At 35.9% G+C, this 18,553-nt stretch overlaps 1 protein-coding gene across 1 annotated transcript in view; it reads right to left on the bottom strand.

Annotated features, from left to right (window-relative positions):
- efr3a (EFR3 homolog A (S. cerevisiae)) overlaps window positions 1-18,553 on the bottom strand; it is a 38,135-nt gene that overhangs the window by 10,399 nt on the left and 9,183 nt on the right. The window contains exons 3-11 of the mRNA XM_016255590.1: window positions 17,353-17,480; window positions 15,869-16,019; window positions 14,420-14,541; window positions 11,856-12,005; window positions 9,840-9,944; window positions 2,843-2,921; window positions 2,545-2,680; window positions 632-799; window positions 418-532 (exon numbers count right to left, since the gene is read on the bottom strand). Coding sequence (XP_016111076.1) covers window positions 418-532; window positions 632-799; window positions 2,545-2,680; window positions 2,843-2,921; window positions 9,840-9,944; window positions 11,856-12,005; window positions 14,420-14,541; window positions 15,869-16,019; window positions 17,353-17,480 — 1,154 coding nt within the window. The remainder of the gene's footprint in view (window positions 1-417; window positions 533-631; window positions 800-2,544; window positions 2,681-2,842; window positions 2,922-9,839; window positions 9,945-11,855; window positions 12,006-14,419; window positions 14,542-15,868; window positions 16,020-17,352; window positions 17,481-18,553) is intronic.

Raw genomic sequence — 18,553 nt, 5'->3', positions numbered from 1 at the left:
CAAATCTTTATTATTATTATTTGACAAATCACAATTATTATTTGAAATGATTCAATCAGAAACATTTCTTAATTATATGAACATTGCTTTATGCTTTTTTTCCCAGTTAAAGTAAAAAGTAATGCTGTACAATTTAGAGCAAATAAAAACAACTAAACAAAGACACAAATGAAATAAACAATGCTTGAAGTTTTTTTTTTTTTGAATCTGTAACCGCAATATTGAATTGTCTGATTTGTCTGTTTACACTTACTGAAGATGCACTTTTGACATCCCTGATTACAAGTCATTTGCATGTTGCAAATATGCTTGTGTTAGTGTAACATGTGCAATCAGTGCCATAATCAAGGATTCAAGAAACTTTCTCTAAACACTACAACCGCCATGACAAATGCAGAATCACACACACTGTCCTACCCGATCTTGACGGTGTCCAGCGTGTGACACGGTGTGCCGTAAACAGGCACTTTTCCCATAATGAACATCATCACTTCAGCTCTCTGATAATCAGGAAGATTTCCTCCAAAGAAACCTAGACACACACACACACACACATATCCATTTTATTGAATTGGTTCAGTATTTGGACTTCACAAAAGGTCAGATTTTAGTGAGCACGTCGAGCTGTCACCGATGGTTTGGATGATGGCGTTCTGGACAATTCGCTCCTCGCTCTCTTTAGTGCGGGTGGAAGAATGGCTGCTCGCGGAGTTCCTGCGGGAACCGTCGCCCAGCTCAAAATCCACACTCATACGCAGATGCTTCAGCAGGGTGTTAAACACCTCCAGGACTGTGGGACCTGAGAATACACGTACACACAGCAGAAAAGTAATTATGCAGAATTGTGCAGATTTTCCTTCAATATCAGCACAGAAGATGCTTAAAACATCACAGATTCTGTCTGGACCTATTGTATAAGCACTATATGATATTAAAGGCATAGTCCAATTCTGTCGTCATTTTCTCACCCTCATGTTGTTCCAAACCTATATTTTTTTCTTCTGCTCAACACAGAAAACCATATTTTGGTAACCAAACAGTTACTGGTAGCCATTGACTTCCATAGTATGGGAAAAAAAATATTATGGAAGTCAATAGCTACCAGTAACTATTTGGTTACCAAATTATCTTCTTCTAGCAGGTATGGAACAACATCAGGATGAGTAAATGATGATCATCATTTTTGGTGAACTACTCCTTTAAAAACCACATTAAAAGAAACATCAAACTAGACGCAGGAACTAAAGAGCACTGCTAGGGGCGCTGTAGTTTCTCTACACCGCAAACCCACAAAACCTTCAGTCACTTGTCAAATAGACATTGTCAATTAATCAATACACATGACGGGACCCTAAAGAGTTCACTAGTTCATCATACACATGCCAATTTATTGACCGCTTGAAGGTTTTGACTGGGTGACGGTCGTGTTAGTTCACATACCCAACCACAGATTGGGTGGTGAAGAGATGGGACTGAGAAACGTGCAAGCATTGTTTTGATTATGAGCAATATGACCTGTGAGAGAAAACAGATTTCAGGAAGGAGACAAGGAATAAAAGACAATGAGGAATGAACATCAGAAGAGACGATGAAATGAAAAGAGGAAATGTAGTTTGATATTTTCGGCATCTGTTTGTAGTTGTAGTGACTGACACACAAGCAAAAGAACAAACAGAATGACATAAAAAAAAAAAGAAAGAAATGAACAATTATTTCAGGATGAGGAAAAAAACAGCAACAAGTAGACTTTTACATTTAAACCATACACTACCATTTGAAAGATTGGGGTAAAGTTCATTAAAAAAATTACTTTTATTCAAGGGAGCATTAAACTGATTAAAAGTGACAGTAAATACATTTATAAACGTTACCAAAAAAATAGCTGTTCTTCTGAAATTTCTATTCATTGAAAAGTCCTGAAAAAAGGTATCACAGTTGCCACAGAAATATGAACAAGAACAACGGTTTCAAACATTGATAATTATAAGAAATGTTTCTTCAGCACAAAATCGTCATATTAGAATGATTTCTGAAAGATCTTGTGACATTGAAGACAAAAAATTCATCCTTGCCATCACAGGAATAAATTACATTTGAAAATACGTATATAAAATAGTTATTTTAAATTGTAATATTTCACAATATTACAGTTTTTCCTGTATTTTTGATCAAATAAATGCAGCCTTGTTGAGAACAAGAGACTTCTTTCAAAAACATCTTACCAACCCTAAACATTTTTGATAGAGTAAATGTAACAATGTATAAAAGTAGATGTTAACTAAAAAAATAAACAAACAAATAAATAAACTCAACATTGCTAGGATGATTACTTGCTAGTCACATCCAAAATGTGAAAATCTCCATGATACGCAAGCCCTCGGCTTGTTTAAATCTACTGGATTTGTTTAGCTGTTTTAAGTCTTATAGATCAGACAAATACATCTCTCCTTGAAAAGCCATACAATTTGAGTTATCATCTATGTCCTTAACACAAACCATGCAGGAACCATGATGCTGCTCATGATGGTCAGGACTCAGTCTTACCGATGGAGCCCTTGGCTGCTATGGCAACCGTCTCCAGCAGCACCTGAACGATACCTGCCCTCACACGTGGGGTGTTCTTACTGTGGGTGTCGAGGTGAGACAACACTTGCTGGATCACATGGTGAGAATGCTGGGCCTGAAACACACACACACACACACACACACACACACACACACACACACACAGAGTTCAGTACACATGCTGTAGAAGTAAATGTACTCTTCATTATCATTAAATGCTGCAACGGTCACACAGGATTAACACAAAGAGATGGAAGAGAGAATCTGGTCGCTTTACCTGTATTGAGTACATGATTATCCTGAAACAGGGAACAGCAAAATCATTTGGGTCCCACAGACGATGGTTGTCTAAATGCCTGCAGGAAAATAAGGCTGTGTATTATGACCTCTTAAAAGACAACATGTTTCTGATTACATGATTATCCATATATACCAAGATGGTTCACTTATATTATTATGAATGGGAGAGAGTGCAATGTGTAATATGATGGAATAGGTCCCGCCTTCTAAGGAAAAGAGCCAATCAACAAATGGCAATCAGCGTCTAGGGATGTGCGCTTGAGACTACAACCTGGACGGAATGTATGCTTTTAATGCTATTTGAGCATGAAAACAACATTTATGGGTCAATGTCAGATTTCATTGCAGATATGAAACATGTTATTAAATGTGAAAATTGCCATATTTAAATCTGCAGAATTTACCCTTTGCTAAACAAAAAGTTACTGACCAATTAAATGTTAGTAAGTAACCTTTGCCCTCTACAATTTTCTCATACAAGCTTTTAGCCCTTTTAAATGTAAATCTATGGAGGATCTGTGTTTAACATACACACACACACACACACACACACACACACACACACACACACACACACACACACACACACAACAGCTCATCAAAAATAAAAATTTGGTCATTATCTACCAGCCTTTTGTTTCAAACCTGTATGACTATATTTATCCTGTGCAACACAAAGTGTTTTTATAGATGTTTTTCATCTATACATTGGAAACCAATGATCACTAATACAGTTTGATACCAGCCTTCTTTAAAATATCTTTTTATGTTTTGCAGAAGAAAAAAAGTCATACAGGTTCGGAACTCAAATTCCATCGGTAAGCTAGTTTGAGTCTTTAAAGCCTCATGTGCAGCCAGGCAAAAAACATACACACACACACACACACACACACACACACACACACACACACACACACACACACACACACAACAGCTCATCAAATATAAAAATTTGGTCATTATCTACCAGCCTTTTGTTTCAAACCTGTATGACTATATTTATCCTGTGCAACACAAAGTGTTTTTATAGATGTTTTTCATCTATACATTGGAAACCAATGATCACTAATACAGTTATGAACTGAACACTAATGCAGAAGAAAAAAAGTCATACAGGTTCGGAACTCAAATTCCATCGGTAAGCTAGTTTGAGTCTTTAAAGCCTCATGTGCAGCCAGGCAACCACATTCACAGTCTGTGATTTTTATACAGGTATTTGGAGTCAATTCTGGCAGCGCTGTCTGTTATGTCAGACATGGTGCTTCCACTCAACAGCAGCTGTGATGCGGAAAACTTGAGCATTCCTTCGCCACATCACAAATCCTGTTTCCACACCTTTATCTCTCCTCTTTTCCGCAGTCTGATCTAACTCTAAAACCTCTATGCCACCATCGTCTCCCTTCCTGCTGTCGCCATGGTAACGTCAGTCTGATCTCACCCCCCATTCGATGCAAGCTATTTTTAGAACGCCTGAAATCCCCTCCACCCAAAAAACGCTCTCGCTGTCTGTCTGTCTCCCCAAACACCAGCTTTATGTGTTATCAGAGGTACAGATATCTGCCCTGGAGCGCAACGTTCCCTCAAAACCTCACACAAGTTTAATAAATACAGATCACACAGCGCACGGTAATCAGGAGAGAGCGAGACATGAGAGACGAAGAGATGTGATGGAGAAGGTGAGGCGGTGTGATAGAGAAAGAGACGTGCTTGAGAGCCCCTTGGTGCTTTGATATTCTCTTTTTACAGACATCTCACTCAGCGCTAATTGGCCAATGACGGAGATGAGCCAAAACAGTCTCACTAATGAGCCCTGTGAGTGTCCGCACACACACACACACACACACACACACACACACACACGCGCGCGCGCGCATGCTGCATATGGCTGCATGTGTCTGAATTGTGATGCTAATAAGCTACAGATGAAGACCAGGTCAGAGCAGTCAAACCAAGAACTGCTCATTTACAAACGACGCCAATGTCAAAGCCGCTCGTCTTCAACTCTGAATCTAAAGTTTCACCTTCAGCCGCCATTAAACTCACTGACAGACTGACCTACAGTACAGAGCTTGTATTCAGCATGTATTCAACAAATTCATTTTTTTCTATTTTCACTTTTCTGGATTCTGTTTTTTAATTTTTGTACTCTTTTTAATGGTTAAATTAAATGTTATTCATTAAAAAGCATGTCTATTTAATAGAAATCATGAAACTTACAATATTAAAAATCAATTTATTAAAAGTTTAACAAAAATGAAAATTTTAAGGCAGACCAGGTCAGAGCAGTCAAACCAAGAACTGCTCATTTACAAACGACGCCAATGTCAAAGCCGCTCGTCTTCAACTCTGAATCTAAAGTTTCACCTTCAGCCGCCATTAAACTCACTGACAGACTGACCTACAGTACAGAGCTTGTATTCAGCATGTATTCAACAAATTCATTTTTTTCTATTTTCACTTTTCTGGATTCTGTTTTTTAATTTTTGTACTCTTTTTAATGGTTAAATTAAATGTTATTCATTAAAAAGCATGTCTATTTAATAGAAATCATGAAACTTACAATATTAAACAGCAATTTATTAAAAGTTTAACAAAAATGAAAATTTTAAGGACCTATGAAATGCTTTATTTTTTACTCCAATTCAGTTTTATTTTTACCAAATTCTGTTTTCCAATAATTTTCTGGATTCTATTTTAATGGTTTCTTTAAATATTACTAATCAAAAGCATTATTAATGAATGATTTTATTTAAAAAATAAAAATTTACATTTTTCTGATAAATACATTCTGGTAGACAATTTTTCTGCTAAATAATGTTTTAATAATAATTTTATTAGTATTTGTACTATCATTACATTAAGTAACATTTCTGTCACTGTTGGTATGATGATAGTTTTTCTCAAAAGAAATGGTAAAATGCTTATGAAGATCAATTCTAGAGATTATGTTCATGTGTTCATGTACTCATATTAAGGCGGCAGAAGCTGAAAACACTGCGAGCGTCATCCGCGCTTCAGTATGTGTGCAGTAAACGAAACTGCGCATCTGCACCATTTATTCACACACTGAACATGCAGGATTCATATTTAAATAGTATTTTTGCAATTTAATATTCAAAGACACTTGTCCATATGGCGTTTTGATTTAGGTGTACTGACCTACTTTTGATGTACCTATTCAAAATTTTCCACATCGCGTCCCTAAAGGTCAGAAATGCTAATATCTTTGTAATACTAAGGGTTAACACATATGCTCTAATTTCTTCATTGTTAATTTAGAAGTGAAGATACAATACCGGTCAAAAGCTTTTAACAATCAAGATTTTTTCATGTCTTTGAAAGAAGTTTCTTCTGCTCACAAAGGCTGCATTAATTTGACCAAAAATACAGTAAAACAGTAATAATGAGAAATATTATTAAAATAACTGTTTTGATATATTTTAAAATGTAATTTATTCCAGTGATGGCGAAGCTGAATTTTCAGCATCATTACTCCAAGCTTCAGTGTCACATGATCCTCCAGAAATCATTAAAAATTATTTGAAAGTATTATAATTATATTAGAAATTTCAATATTTAAATCACAATTCAGTGCAATATAAAATCTTTTTTTTTGTGTGGTTTAACTGCATGAAACATTCTGTGTCGTAATGATATAGTCATCATTAGACCATTTACTTGCTTATAAAATGACCTGGAAATGACTTCAATGTTCCTCTAGACTTGCCTGGATGTGCGCCGCATGAATCAGGAGAACATTAGTGCTAATGGAGGGGAAAAAAAGCTATGATATGATGGCATATTCAAGAAATAAGCCACGAGAGGACAGGTTATGGAGACCTTACTAAAGTTAAGAGATGTTAAGCATGATAGAAAATGAGTACTGAATTATGAGTGCAGTCACAAGTATAGCCGAAAATTCACCTGCAGGTTCTTTAGATAAAGGGATCTATTCATTTATAATATATATTTGTACTTTAATATTTAATACTGCTAAACTAATTCCAGCCGCATGAGAAATAATCAATACTGTATTCATTGTGCACTGTCTACTTCTGTAATATAGACTCTAAAATGTTTTTTTGCAGCTTGTCCAATTTAATTAAAATAAGTTGATACAATTCTTGCACATTTTATCATGCATGCAATTAATTTTAATTTGTAAAATGAAAGTTTGCTTAATTCATTCACATTGAGATGAATACTTTTCACCAACACAACACTGGAAAATTATGTGAGCGTTTTTAATCTAATATCATCTGTCCATGTAGTCTATTTAATTTGGAACGCTGCTAAATTAAAATATGGTTATTTCTTTCTTTTTGTAGAGCAGAAAAAAAAAATCAGTATCCAATGTTTGCTTATAAACAGCTTAAAATGTTAAAAGCAATAAGCCCCAAGAAGCTGTGGTTTACAGTGAATTTATAACTATATTATAAGTTATAAATTCACTGTAAACCACAGCTTCACAGGGTTTATTGCTTTTATAAAACGGTTATTCCATATACGTAGCTAGGTTTCACAAAATAAAACAGAGCAAAATAAAGTGTAATGATATTAATAAAATCATTATTCTTCCGCCAAACAATGTAGTTCCTCAGAATCGGTTGTGGTTGCAACAAAGTGTTTGCCAAGCAACACACAAACGTAAGCAAAGGTATATGTTTGTAGAGTAATTTACAACAGCTTTGAACGTGGCTCAGCCAATCAGAATCAAGGACCGGAACTATGCATTTTATAATGTGTAATTATTATGCACAGTAATATAATAAAGTAATACCAGAGTACAAATTCCACCTAAATCCTTTTAATTTTATTCATAATTGAATTTCATTCAATTGCAACAAAGTGTTTGCCAAGCAACACACAAACGTAAGCAAAGGTATATGTTTGTAGAGTAATTTACAACAGCTTTGAACGTGGCTCAGCCAATCAGAATCAAGGACCGGAACTATGCATTTTATAATGTGTAATTATTATGCACAGTAATATAATAAAGTAATACCAGAGTACAAATTCCACCTAAATCCTTTTGATTTGTAATTTTATAATTGAATAAATAATAATGGTATTGTTGATGCTGAAAATTATGGAATACTTTAATTTCTGAAGATGTGAAATCGGGGAAAAAACATGAATGGTAATATTCAGTGTCAATAGACTAGAAAGTCACTAGGCTGCAGAGTCAGTGTGCAAACAGAGACACGTATTTGCATCTGTAATCCATTTAACATATAAATCAAGCGCAGAACAGCTGGATTCAGATCACAACAATTCCTTTAACACAAAACAGAGCCATCTGGGCGCTGCTTACATTTTCTGCATGATGTTTGTGTTGAGACTGGAATGAATGAATCCCATCATGCCCACAGCGTGAGAGGAAGCAGACGAGCGGGTGACAGCAGCAGCAGCAGCGTCTGGACACCTGAGCTCGCAGGCTAACACAGCGCTGTGTGTTTGTCTGAAAACATCTGCGTGTCTCAAAAAGCTCTGGCACCCTTCGCATGAGTATGCACTGCATATTTAAGACTAGAGCTCATCAAGATCATACAACAACTGATCTATGATGCTAAAAAAAAAACATTATATTGTCTGCTTTCAATTTTCTCTTGCAATCTCCGCTCACAGTCAACCCTGAAAAGCGATTAATGGAAACTGACATCCTTGAAAAGCTGAAACAGCCACACATTGTAGCCTGCGCGTTTGTGTGTGTGTGTTACAGGGTTATATGAAATATCACAGACTTGAAATGGTACATTACCAATATTTCGCAGATATCTGTACCTGCCTTTAACGTGCAGGTATTCAGCACAGCTCAGGCAGTGTGATTTGAAGGATAAAAGTTCATGTTTAAGGGTGCATATTGCATCAATGCATGATTTTAGAATAAAATGCATTGATTATGGAATTTATATTCATTTACCATAACTACAATAAAACAGTTAGGGCATGTAAAAGCTTTGGTGTGAAGTGTGTGACAACATTTTGGAGGAAATGACAAGCTCATAAATATTCTTCCAAAGCACAAAAATAATTATAAAACTAAACTCACATCACATCACTCACTAGAAACTCCAAAACAAAATTAAAGTGTCCATTTATATATATATATATATATATATATATACACACATATACAAAAAAAAAATACTCAACGATAACTCAAATAAAACCTGAGTTGTATAAAAACCATTTACACTGCATATACGTATATGCAGTTTTAATATCAGCTTTTAAATTATATAATTATGTGTCTACTCCAATTATTTGTTGAAATATAAACATTTAATGGTGGCTATATTAAAATTTGTAATTGTATAAAAGTGCTAATTAATCATTAATGGTACGGTCAATGATTCCGCACCTCAGCATAAATAAATTTTCAGCCAAATAACTAAATCAAAGCCTATCAAAAGTGAATCCCATGATACTGGGGTTCCCATAGCAACAAAAAATGAAAGTTATAAAAATAAACTTTCAACTGCAATAGTAACGACACAATAGCTCCCGGTCTAGAAGTGTGCGTTTTAAAAATTAAGGATCATGGTACCCTGATCACAATGTAATGCTACTACCATTGCAACAAGCCCAGTACAAAACCCTCAGCTTAAAGTCAAAACCTGTTCATTTTGGTCCAAACACTTTATCAGATAGCACAAGAAAACAACAAACCTATTATAAACCTAACCTTTATCTCTATACCAAAATCTCAGATGGCCAGAGACTGATTCATCTTTTATAAATCATTAAAATATTTGTGTCTTGGAGTTTTTAAATGCTTAAATGTGTAACATGAGCTCATGAACGGCGGTTGAGTATTCTCAAATGAAACAAGTAGAGGCTTGGACACGGAAACAGCATTCCTTGCATCACGACTTAACAAGCGGATATTGAGTGAACCACTGCTGTTGCCAAAGTGACAATTCAAACAATAGCACTGGATAATGGTGCCTAGGCATGACAATGGTACTTACACCAGTACAGGATGAACGGCGTTGTTCATGTTGCCGTAAGCAGCACGACCCAGCAACTCTCGAAAGCAACTCTCCGCCAGTGAAGCTGGATTTTCCTCTCCAGCCCTGAGAGAGAGAAAAACATACACACAAGTGTAAGTGTAATGTACTAAACTGTCGTTTGTGGAACCTTTTTAGAACATTGGTCAGAATGTGTGTGGTTTCACATTCTGCATTCTGATGTCAAACACACAAGTGTATTAAATTATGCATTAAGGAATGTCAAGGATGCATTCTTCCTTTTAGGAAGAAACCCAGCCACCTCTCTCTTGCTCACACACACACACTCTTTGTCCCTTCGGCTCACCGACAGCCCATGGAAAGCAATTAACAGAATCTGACGACCTTGAAAAACTGCAATAAGCATACAACTATGCACACGCACACACTCATCAGCTGTGTGTAAGTGTGTATGTGTTTTCTGGAGCCAATAATAGCAACATATTCAATCTAATCAGAGTGCTATAAATTAAAGCACCGCAACCACAAATAGTGGCTATGTTTTGTAAAGGACTAGTTGCACACTGCTTGCTTCACAGTATATACTGTATATTTCCTGCTATTTTTCAATAAAGAGTTTGTAAAGTATGCAGTAGGTTATAAACTGAATGCTGTCACATTACTTTACAACACAGGGCCGTTCACACAAAGGACGATAACTATAATGATTTAGAGCTGCACGATTTACCCAAATAAAACCAAAATCGTGAAATGGCTTAGTGCGATTATCAAATCACAAAGGCTGCAATTTAATTATAAAAAAAGAAAAATATATGTGCTGCATGTTTCAGAGTGAAGCGCAGCACTGTTTTTTTTTACACGCAAGCAGCTCATGATCCAGTGTTTTCTCTATTTCAGAGCAGCTCAGTTTGAAATATTACAATAGTAATAGGTATTATAATTATTTTTAGTTATATTGATATATAAACCACAAATTTTGCCAAATTGTGCAGTGCTACAGACAAGAACAGTGAATCTTAAGATTTTTTTTTATATCGCAATCCCAGTTTTTATCAAAAAAAAAAACACAGCTATAACAATAGTGACACACAAGAACAATATCATTGGAATCCCTTTTTTTTCCAGATTTTTTTTTCAAGCTTATGTATGATAAAACGCTGACAGCCAAACAACTTGCATTTTAATCTAATTTTATGTAAAATATAAATAAGAAGTCAATTAAAAGTTTTTGTTGTCAAATCATGGTTAATACAGAATTATTTGACAAGTTCAATGCAATGCATTGTAGGACAGAGCACTCAGAGCAGTATGCATATTGTACATTTGAGCTAATGTAGTTAGTCTGTTAATTCTATGCACGCATATTGTGAAAGGTATACTACAAAAATAGTATGAATAGTATAGTAGTTTATGCAGATTATGCACTAGAAAATAATTACAGTAAAGAATTAATTGATGAAATGAAACATTTAAAAATACCATTTTAATATATTCAGAGAGATGAGAAAAGCATCTGCTGTTACATTAGCAGGTCAGATGTCATTCCCGACCAGCTTACACACATCAATCAAACGCATGCCCAGGTTTGTGTTTGCAACCTTAATCACTGATCGATGCACCTGATCGGATTTCAGCTCCTGATTATAGGGCAGAAGGGTATGATTGATGTTCCCGTACTCAAAAACACAAACAGGCAATTAAACTTAAGTATTCTGTGCACACAGGGGCCCTTATCTGAGAAACACTCACGTTTTATTCTCACACAAACACACACAACCTTAAAGGAATCAGATATCCTTGATTGCCCTCTACATGTGGACCTCCAAAGCTCTTTTATCAAGAAAATCTTCCTCCCTGCCTCTCCGTGTGCTTGGTGGTGTTATGGTGGTTTTATTCAGTGCATGGCACAGAATAAAAAAAACATAAAGAACTCACTGAACAGCAAATATCACCTTGAGCATCAAAAATTAAATGATTTTGCCTTCTCAAGTGTGCGTGTGTGTATGTGTACTGTACCTCTCGGAGTCCTCATTATCTTGCATGTTGAAAAGCATGGAGGGGATGAGTTTATCCATGTGTTGAGGTTCCCAGATGATTGCCTGCAGTTCATCATTCACAGTCTTTCTGACGACACCCTGGAGACCTTTAATGCCTGCTACACGGATCCTACAGCAAGAATATGTTAAACACACTTAATAAATGAACGCTAAATAATGCACACATAATTAGTGTCAATACTTAAATACTTATAGTGGTCCCAAATGTATTTGAATACGTAATTTGAATAAGTAATATTTTAACTATAGGAATCTGACTGCATTACTAACACAGTTGGCAGCTGGAAACAAATGACGCTATAGACCTTGTCTCAATAATGACTTCACAATCCACATATAGATTTTTGGCCTAGTGGAGAAAAACTTTGTTAAATATGTACTTGTTTTCTTTCCTTAATTAGTTAATTTATTTATTAAATTAAATTGAAAAAATAAATAAATAAATGCATTTTAGGGGGAGAATATATATCAAATACTAAATAAAATACTGCAAAAATGCATAAAAATGTATCAACAGTTATTTTTACAAATTACAATTTAAAATAACTGTTTTCTATTTTAATATACTTTAATTTATTCATGTGACGGCAAAGCTGAATTTTCAGCATCATTACTCCAGTCTTCATTGTCACATGATCTTTCGGAAATCATTCTAATATGCTGATTTTGTGCTGAAGTTCCATTTCTTAGTATTCTCAATGTTGTAAACAGTTGTGCTGCTTTACCATGATTTCAGGACTCTTTAATGACAGTTCAAGAAATTTCAAAAGAACAGCATTTTTTGAAGTAGGAACCTTTTGTAATGCAAACACACAATATTGTTATGCATACATTTATATTACAACCCAAATTCCAGAGAAGTTGGGACATTTTGTAAAATGCAGTAAAACCAATAATCTGTGATTTGTTCATTCTGTTTAACTTTTATTTAATTCACAAAAGTACAAAGAAAAATTTCCAAAGTTTTCACTGACCAACATAAATGTATTTTGTAAATATGAACAAATTTAGATTTTTGATGGCTGGAAGACTGCAACACACTCCAAAAAAGTTGGGACAGAAGCACGTTTAACTGTGTCACATCAACCTTCCTTTTAATTGCAATGTTTCACTGTTTGGGAATTGAGAATACACATTTTTTAAGTTTTGCAAGCAAAGTTTTGTCCAGTCTCGCTTGATACAAGACTTCAGAAGCTCAGCAGTCTGTGATCGTCGTTGTCTGATTCTCCTTTTCATGACCGGTCATACATTTTCAATTGGAGTCAGATCTGGACTGCAGGTAGGCCAGTCTATCACATTCACTCTGTCTCTACGAATCCACGCTGTTGTAGCACATGCAGAATGAGAGCTGGCATTGTCTTGATCTAATAACCATGGACTTCCCATGAAAGACATCATCTTGATAGCAGTATATATCTCTGTACAATCCCAATATATGCCTCCATGTCAATAGTACCTTCGCACATAAGCCAGTCACCCATGCTGTTTGCTCTGCTGCAGCCCCATACCATGACAGACGTTTGCCTTTGCTTCTGTCACTAATGAACGTCTGGATGGTCCCTTTGGTCTTTGGGACTGAGAACTCGAAATCCATTTTTCCCAGAAACAAGTTGAAATGTGGACTCATCTGAGTACAACGCACATTCTCACTGTTTTTTTGGACTATCTGAGAGGTCTGGCCCAGAGAACCCAGCAGCATCACTGCATAGAATTGATGTATAGCTTTTTCCTAGAGTAACAGATATTCAAGTTGCATGTCTTGATGCAGCAGCAGACTTTGGTAAATGATAGTGGTTTTCTGAAGTACTCCTGAGCCCATGTGGCTATATTTAACACCGCAGCATAACAGTTTCTTATGCAATGCCATTTGCGGGCTCAAAGGTCAAGCAAATTCAACTGAGGTTTCCTGCCTTGCCCTACATGTACTGTGATTTTACTTGTGAATCTTTTCACAATATTACGTGTAGTAGTTTGTGAAAGACCAAAATTCTTTGCAATTTTGCATTGCGAAATGTGATTTTTGATTTGTTTGACACTTCTCTCTTGAAATTTGGCACAAAGTGATGAGCCATGATCCAGCTTTGCTTGCAAAAGACTGAGATGCTCCTTTTATACCCAAACATGATACATTGACCTATTACCAATTCACCTGCTTACTGTGAACTGTTTCAAAACAATTTAACATGGATATTCTATAACCTTTTCACTTTTATTTTGCCTCGGTCCTAACTTTTTTTGGAATGTGTTGCAGCCGTCAAAAACAACATTTGTTCATATTTACAAAATCCATTTTCGTTGGTCAGTGAAAACTTTGGAAATCTTTTCTTTGCACTTTTGTCAATTAAATAAAAGTTAAAGAGAATTAACAAATCACAGATTTTTGATTTTACTGCATTTTACAAAATGTCCAAACTTCTCTGGAATTGGGGTTGTATATTATATTATAATAAGTATCTTATTAGTATTTTTTTTCTATTGACAGCCCAACATGAAATAACCACAGACACAAACTAATGCACACACCTGCTGCGAGTTTCAGGGTCCTCGTGTGTGGAGTGACACATGGCACTGAACTGAGAGACGAAAAAGTCATATCTGCGATGGTAAGATGGCGTATCCTCCTCAATGTTTGCAAACTTCACAAACTACAATTGAAAAAAACACACTCACAATAATTATGTCAGAAAAACACAACCACACCCAATCTTTTCTCACACAATAACATATTCAAAAACACTCCCATGCAAAGGTGTGAAGGCGATATTCCGCTCCCATGATGTGCAGAGGAAGTTACTGATATCAGCCAGAGAAGTGTGACATCTCATTAGAGAAGCAAGAGTGTGTGTTCAAGTGCATACAGCATGTGTGAATCATTGTCTGTAAGGGTACATATTTGATATTTGTAGCATTTTATTTCACTAAAGTCCATTAAAAACAGTCATAATTCAGTTTTACAGGACCATATTCACCTGTTGTCTGACCCTCAGAATTAAACATGCATTAATCAAATTCTGTTTTCACTAGCTTCTGTTTGGAAAGTTTCTAAATGCTAAATGATGTGGGCAATCCTATGCTAATACACTCAAGCAGTCAATACCGTGATGATTTCCGAGTGACCTGCTTTTGCAAGGATATTAAATAATATGTTAGTTTACGCAGCTTGACTGAGAAATGTAGTTTCGGCCTGCAATAGATGATGTGATGTTTAAAACACCTAAACAATTCAATGCAGCAGAATATTTGCAACGCTTCAGATACGCTGGGAACATATTTGAAAAACCCAGATGAGGAATAATACAGCAGAAAATTGAGTGAGCAGAGAGAGACTGCGCAAGAGAGAATTAAAGGGGAAAAAAGCACCATAATATAAATGGCAGAATAACAGTCAAAGCCATTTCTCATCTTCCACCTGAACCTCTCGCATCTCCTGCAAAGATTTAAACTCTTAAAAATAAAGGTGCTTCACGATGCCATAGAAGAATCTTCTTTGTCTAAATGGTTCCATAAAGAACCTTTAACATCTGAAGAACCTTTCTGTTTCACAAAAGGTTATTTGTGACGAAAGAAGGTTCTTCGGATTATAAAAAGGTAAGAAAGAGATGGTTCTTTAAAGAATCTTTGACTGAATGGTTCTTTGTGGAACCAAAAATGAAAAAAAAAGGTTCTTCACAGCAATGCCATAGGAACAGTGGTTCCCAAACCTGTCCTGGAGGACCCCCTGCCCTGCACCTTTTGTATGTCTCCCTTATCTAACACACCTGATTCCACTCATCAGCTCTTTAATAGAGACTGCAAGAACTAAATTGGGTGTGTCTGATTAGGGAGACATACACAAAATGTGCAGGGCAGGGGTTCCTCCAGGACAGGTTTGGGAACCACTGCCATAGAAGAACCTTTTGAAGCACCTTTATTTTTTAAGAGTGTAGGATTGCATTCGCTGGTTTGTTCATTCACACACACACACAATCTTACGGAGTTGGTGCCCAGCACTTGCAAATCAGGTTCTCTGGATTCCAGCAGTTTGGCTACCATGTGTAAGAAGCTCTCCACAAATGGCTTGATACTCTGGGAATGACATGCCATTAACAACTGATCCAATGCCTCCATCGCTATTACCACGTACCTGCACACACACACCAAGAATCAAGGGCCAAAATGAACACTTGAACATACTGAACATATTTGTACTCCAAACAGTACGTAAAATTAAAAGTGTAAGAAAAGAAAAGAAAATAATACAACTGTAAGAAAATAACAAAATAGTAAGAAATAAAATAAATAATAAAACTGTAAGAACAACGGTTTGATCTGAAGTGACAGCTTGGCCATCTTCTTTTGACCTCCATGTACAAATTATCATCATACATTTTTCTATCATATCACTATTTTTTAATCCAAAACACATATGCAGAATATTTATCAAATTAAGATACCAAAAACAAAATATGAGGAACAAAAGCTAAATAGGTCTTTATTAAAGAGTTAGTTCACCCAAAAATTCTGTCATTAATTACTCACCTTCATGTCGTTCTAAACCCGTAAGACCTCCGTTCATCTTCGGAATACAAATTAAGATATTTTTGATGAATTCTGAGAGCTCTCTGACCCTCCCATAGACAGCAATGTAATTACCACGATCAAGGTCCAGAAACGTAGCAAGGAGATCGGTAAAATAATCCATGTGACAGCAGGGGTTCAACCATAATTTTATGAAGCTACGAGAATATTTTTGTGCGCAAAGAAAACAAAAATAACGACGTTATTCAACAATTCGTCTCCTCCAGGTCACCCTGGTGCCATTTTGGAGAGTATCCACTGAACGTAAACAGCGTATGCTATTCTGTGTCAGATGCGTCATGCAGATACGTTGTTTTCGTTCAAATCAAAGCGTAAACAACGTAGGAAACGTATCAATGTGACGGAGCTGACACAGAATAGCATACGCTGTTTACGTTCAGTGGATACTGAACATTCTTCGTAAAATTACGGTTGAACCCCTGCTGTCACATGGATTATTTTACCAATCTCCTTGCTATGTTTCTGGACCTTGATCGTGGTAATTACATTGCTGTCTATGGGAGGGTCAGGGAGCTCTCAGAATTAATCAAAAACATCTTAATTTGTGTTCCGAAGATAAACGAAGGTCTTACTGGTTTAGAACGACATGAGGGTGAGTAATTAATGACAGAATTTTGGGGTGAACTAACCCTTTAACACAATAACATCAGTTGTCATATGGACAAAAATATAATTATCATAGAAAAGAAAAAACAAACACAAACAAAAAATAATAATAATGCAAAACAGGAACAATCTTATGGCCAGTAAAAATATTTATGGTCAATATACTTAAAATTTCACTCATTAATGGCAGGTATGTCAAAGGTAATTCTGCATTGGCACTAAAGCGATGTGGGAAATAATTGTGTGTATGGTTGTAATCATGCGTATCTTACCCATAGCGATGTCGTACCACATCTCTGCTAAGGCGTTCGGCCAGGTACGCTCCGATACGGTCCAACTTTTCTGGGGCTGACACTGCATAAAAAGTCAGCTTTTCCATATCAGATTTCACTAGTCCATCCTGAGGGGGAAAAAAAGCTATAAATTGTAAAATACAAATAGGATTTGACTGGAACTTTACAAGAAAATGTGCCTCTTTACCAGAAACTGTCACTTTCTGCAATAATCTTGGACTATTATTAGCAGTTTATTCTGGACTACTTTGGTTTGTAATTGTACCTAGCGATTTCTTAGTAAAAATATTTGAAGTAAAAATATTATTTGAAAGTATTAAAATCTTTGAGTTTTTAAGACTGAGTAGAATATTTACAGTGAATAGTTTCTACTGAATATAAGAAGTGTTATTCAACAGAAAGCGTCAGAAAATCACTCTTACCGAGAATCCCTTAAGAGAAATAAACTCCTGAAGCTCTCAAAGTGCTAATTAACTTAACACGATTTTAATGTACGGTACATAACATGGCTGTAGGGAATCTATCTCGCTGTGTGTGTGTGTGTGTGTCGGTGGAAACAGTCACACCATCTCATGAGAATATTACTCACACTTAGCCTTCAGAGAAAACAATTGTGTGTGTGTGTGTCCCTCTAATTAACAGAGCTAAATGTCAATGTGATGAATATGGAGTTACAGCAAGGTTAAAAACCTTCCCAGTGTTTTGGTGTATATCACATTCTCAAAAACTGCTGAACAGGTCAAAGGTCAAAATTAAAGCATTGATAATAGATTTTGATAATAACATTGCCAAGACACTTCTCTTCAACAATATGAATAACGAGCAACAGCTGCTAGTCAACGGTGCTTTAAATTGAGATTGATAGTCCAAGCAGCTTCTTCCTTATTATGCATGGCATTTACTTTAGCTGGTCTTTGAGGACAGGAAGAGCCGATAAGAATATATTTTGATCACAGCACTTGAACTTGAATGTGTCTGAATCCCAGTGCATGAACTCTGATATAAAGATGGTATTTAAAGAAGCATTTATTTAAAGCATCTGTCAAAAACATATGTAAATGAGCAAGACTTGTTGACTGCAGAATTCTACTGCGTCCCCATAAATTAATCTATAGAACTGTTTAAAATGCAGATGATACAGTGAGATATTGATCAGGCCAATATTTCAGCCATTTTAAGA

The sequence above is a fragment of the Sinocyclocheilus grahami genome, unplaced genomic scaffold (genome assembly GCF_001515645.1).
Source record: "Sinocyclocheilus grahami isolate Dianchi unplaced genomic scaffold, SAMN03320097.WGS_v1.1 scaffold1350.1, whole genome shotgun sequence".
NCBI lineage: Eukaryota > Metazoa > Chordata > Actinopteri > Cypriniformes > Cyprinidae > Sinocyclocheilus > Sinocyclocheilus grahami.
Note: the sequence above shows the minus strand (reverse complement) of the source record. Positions and strands in the feature narration are given on the sequence as shown.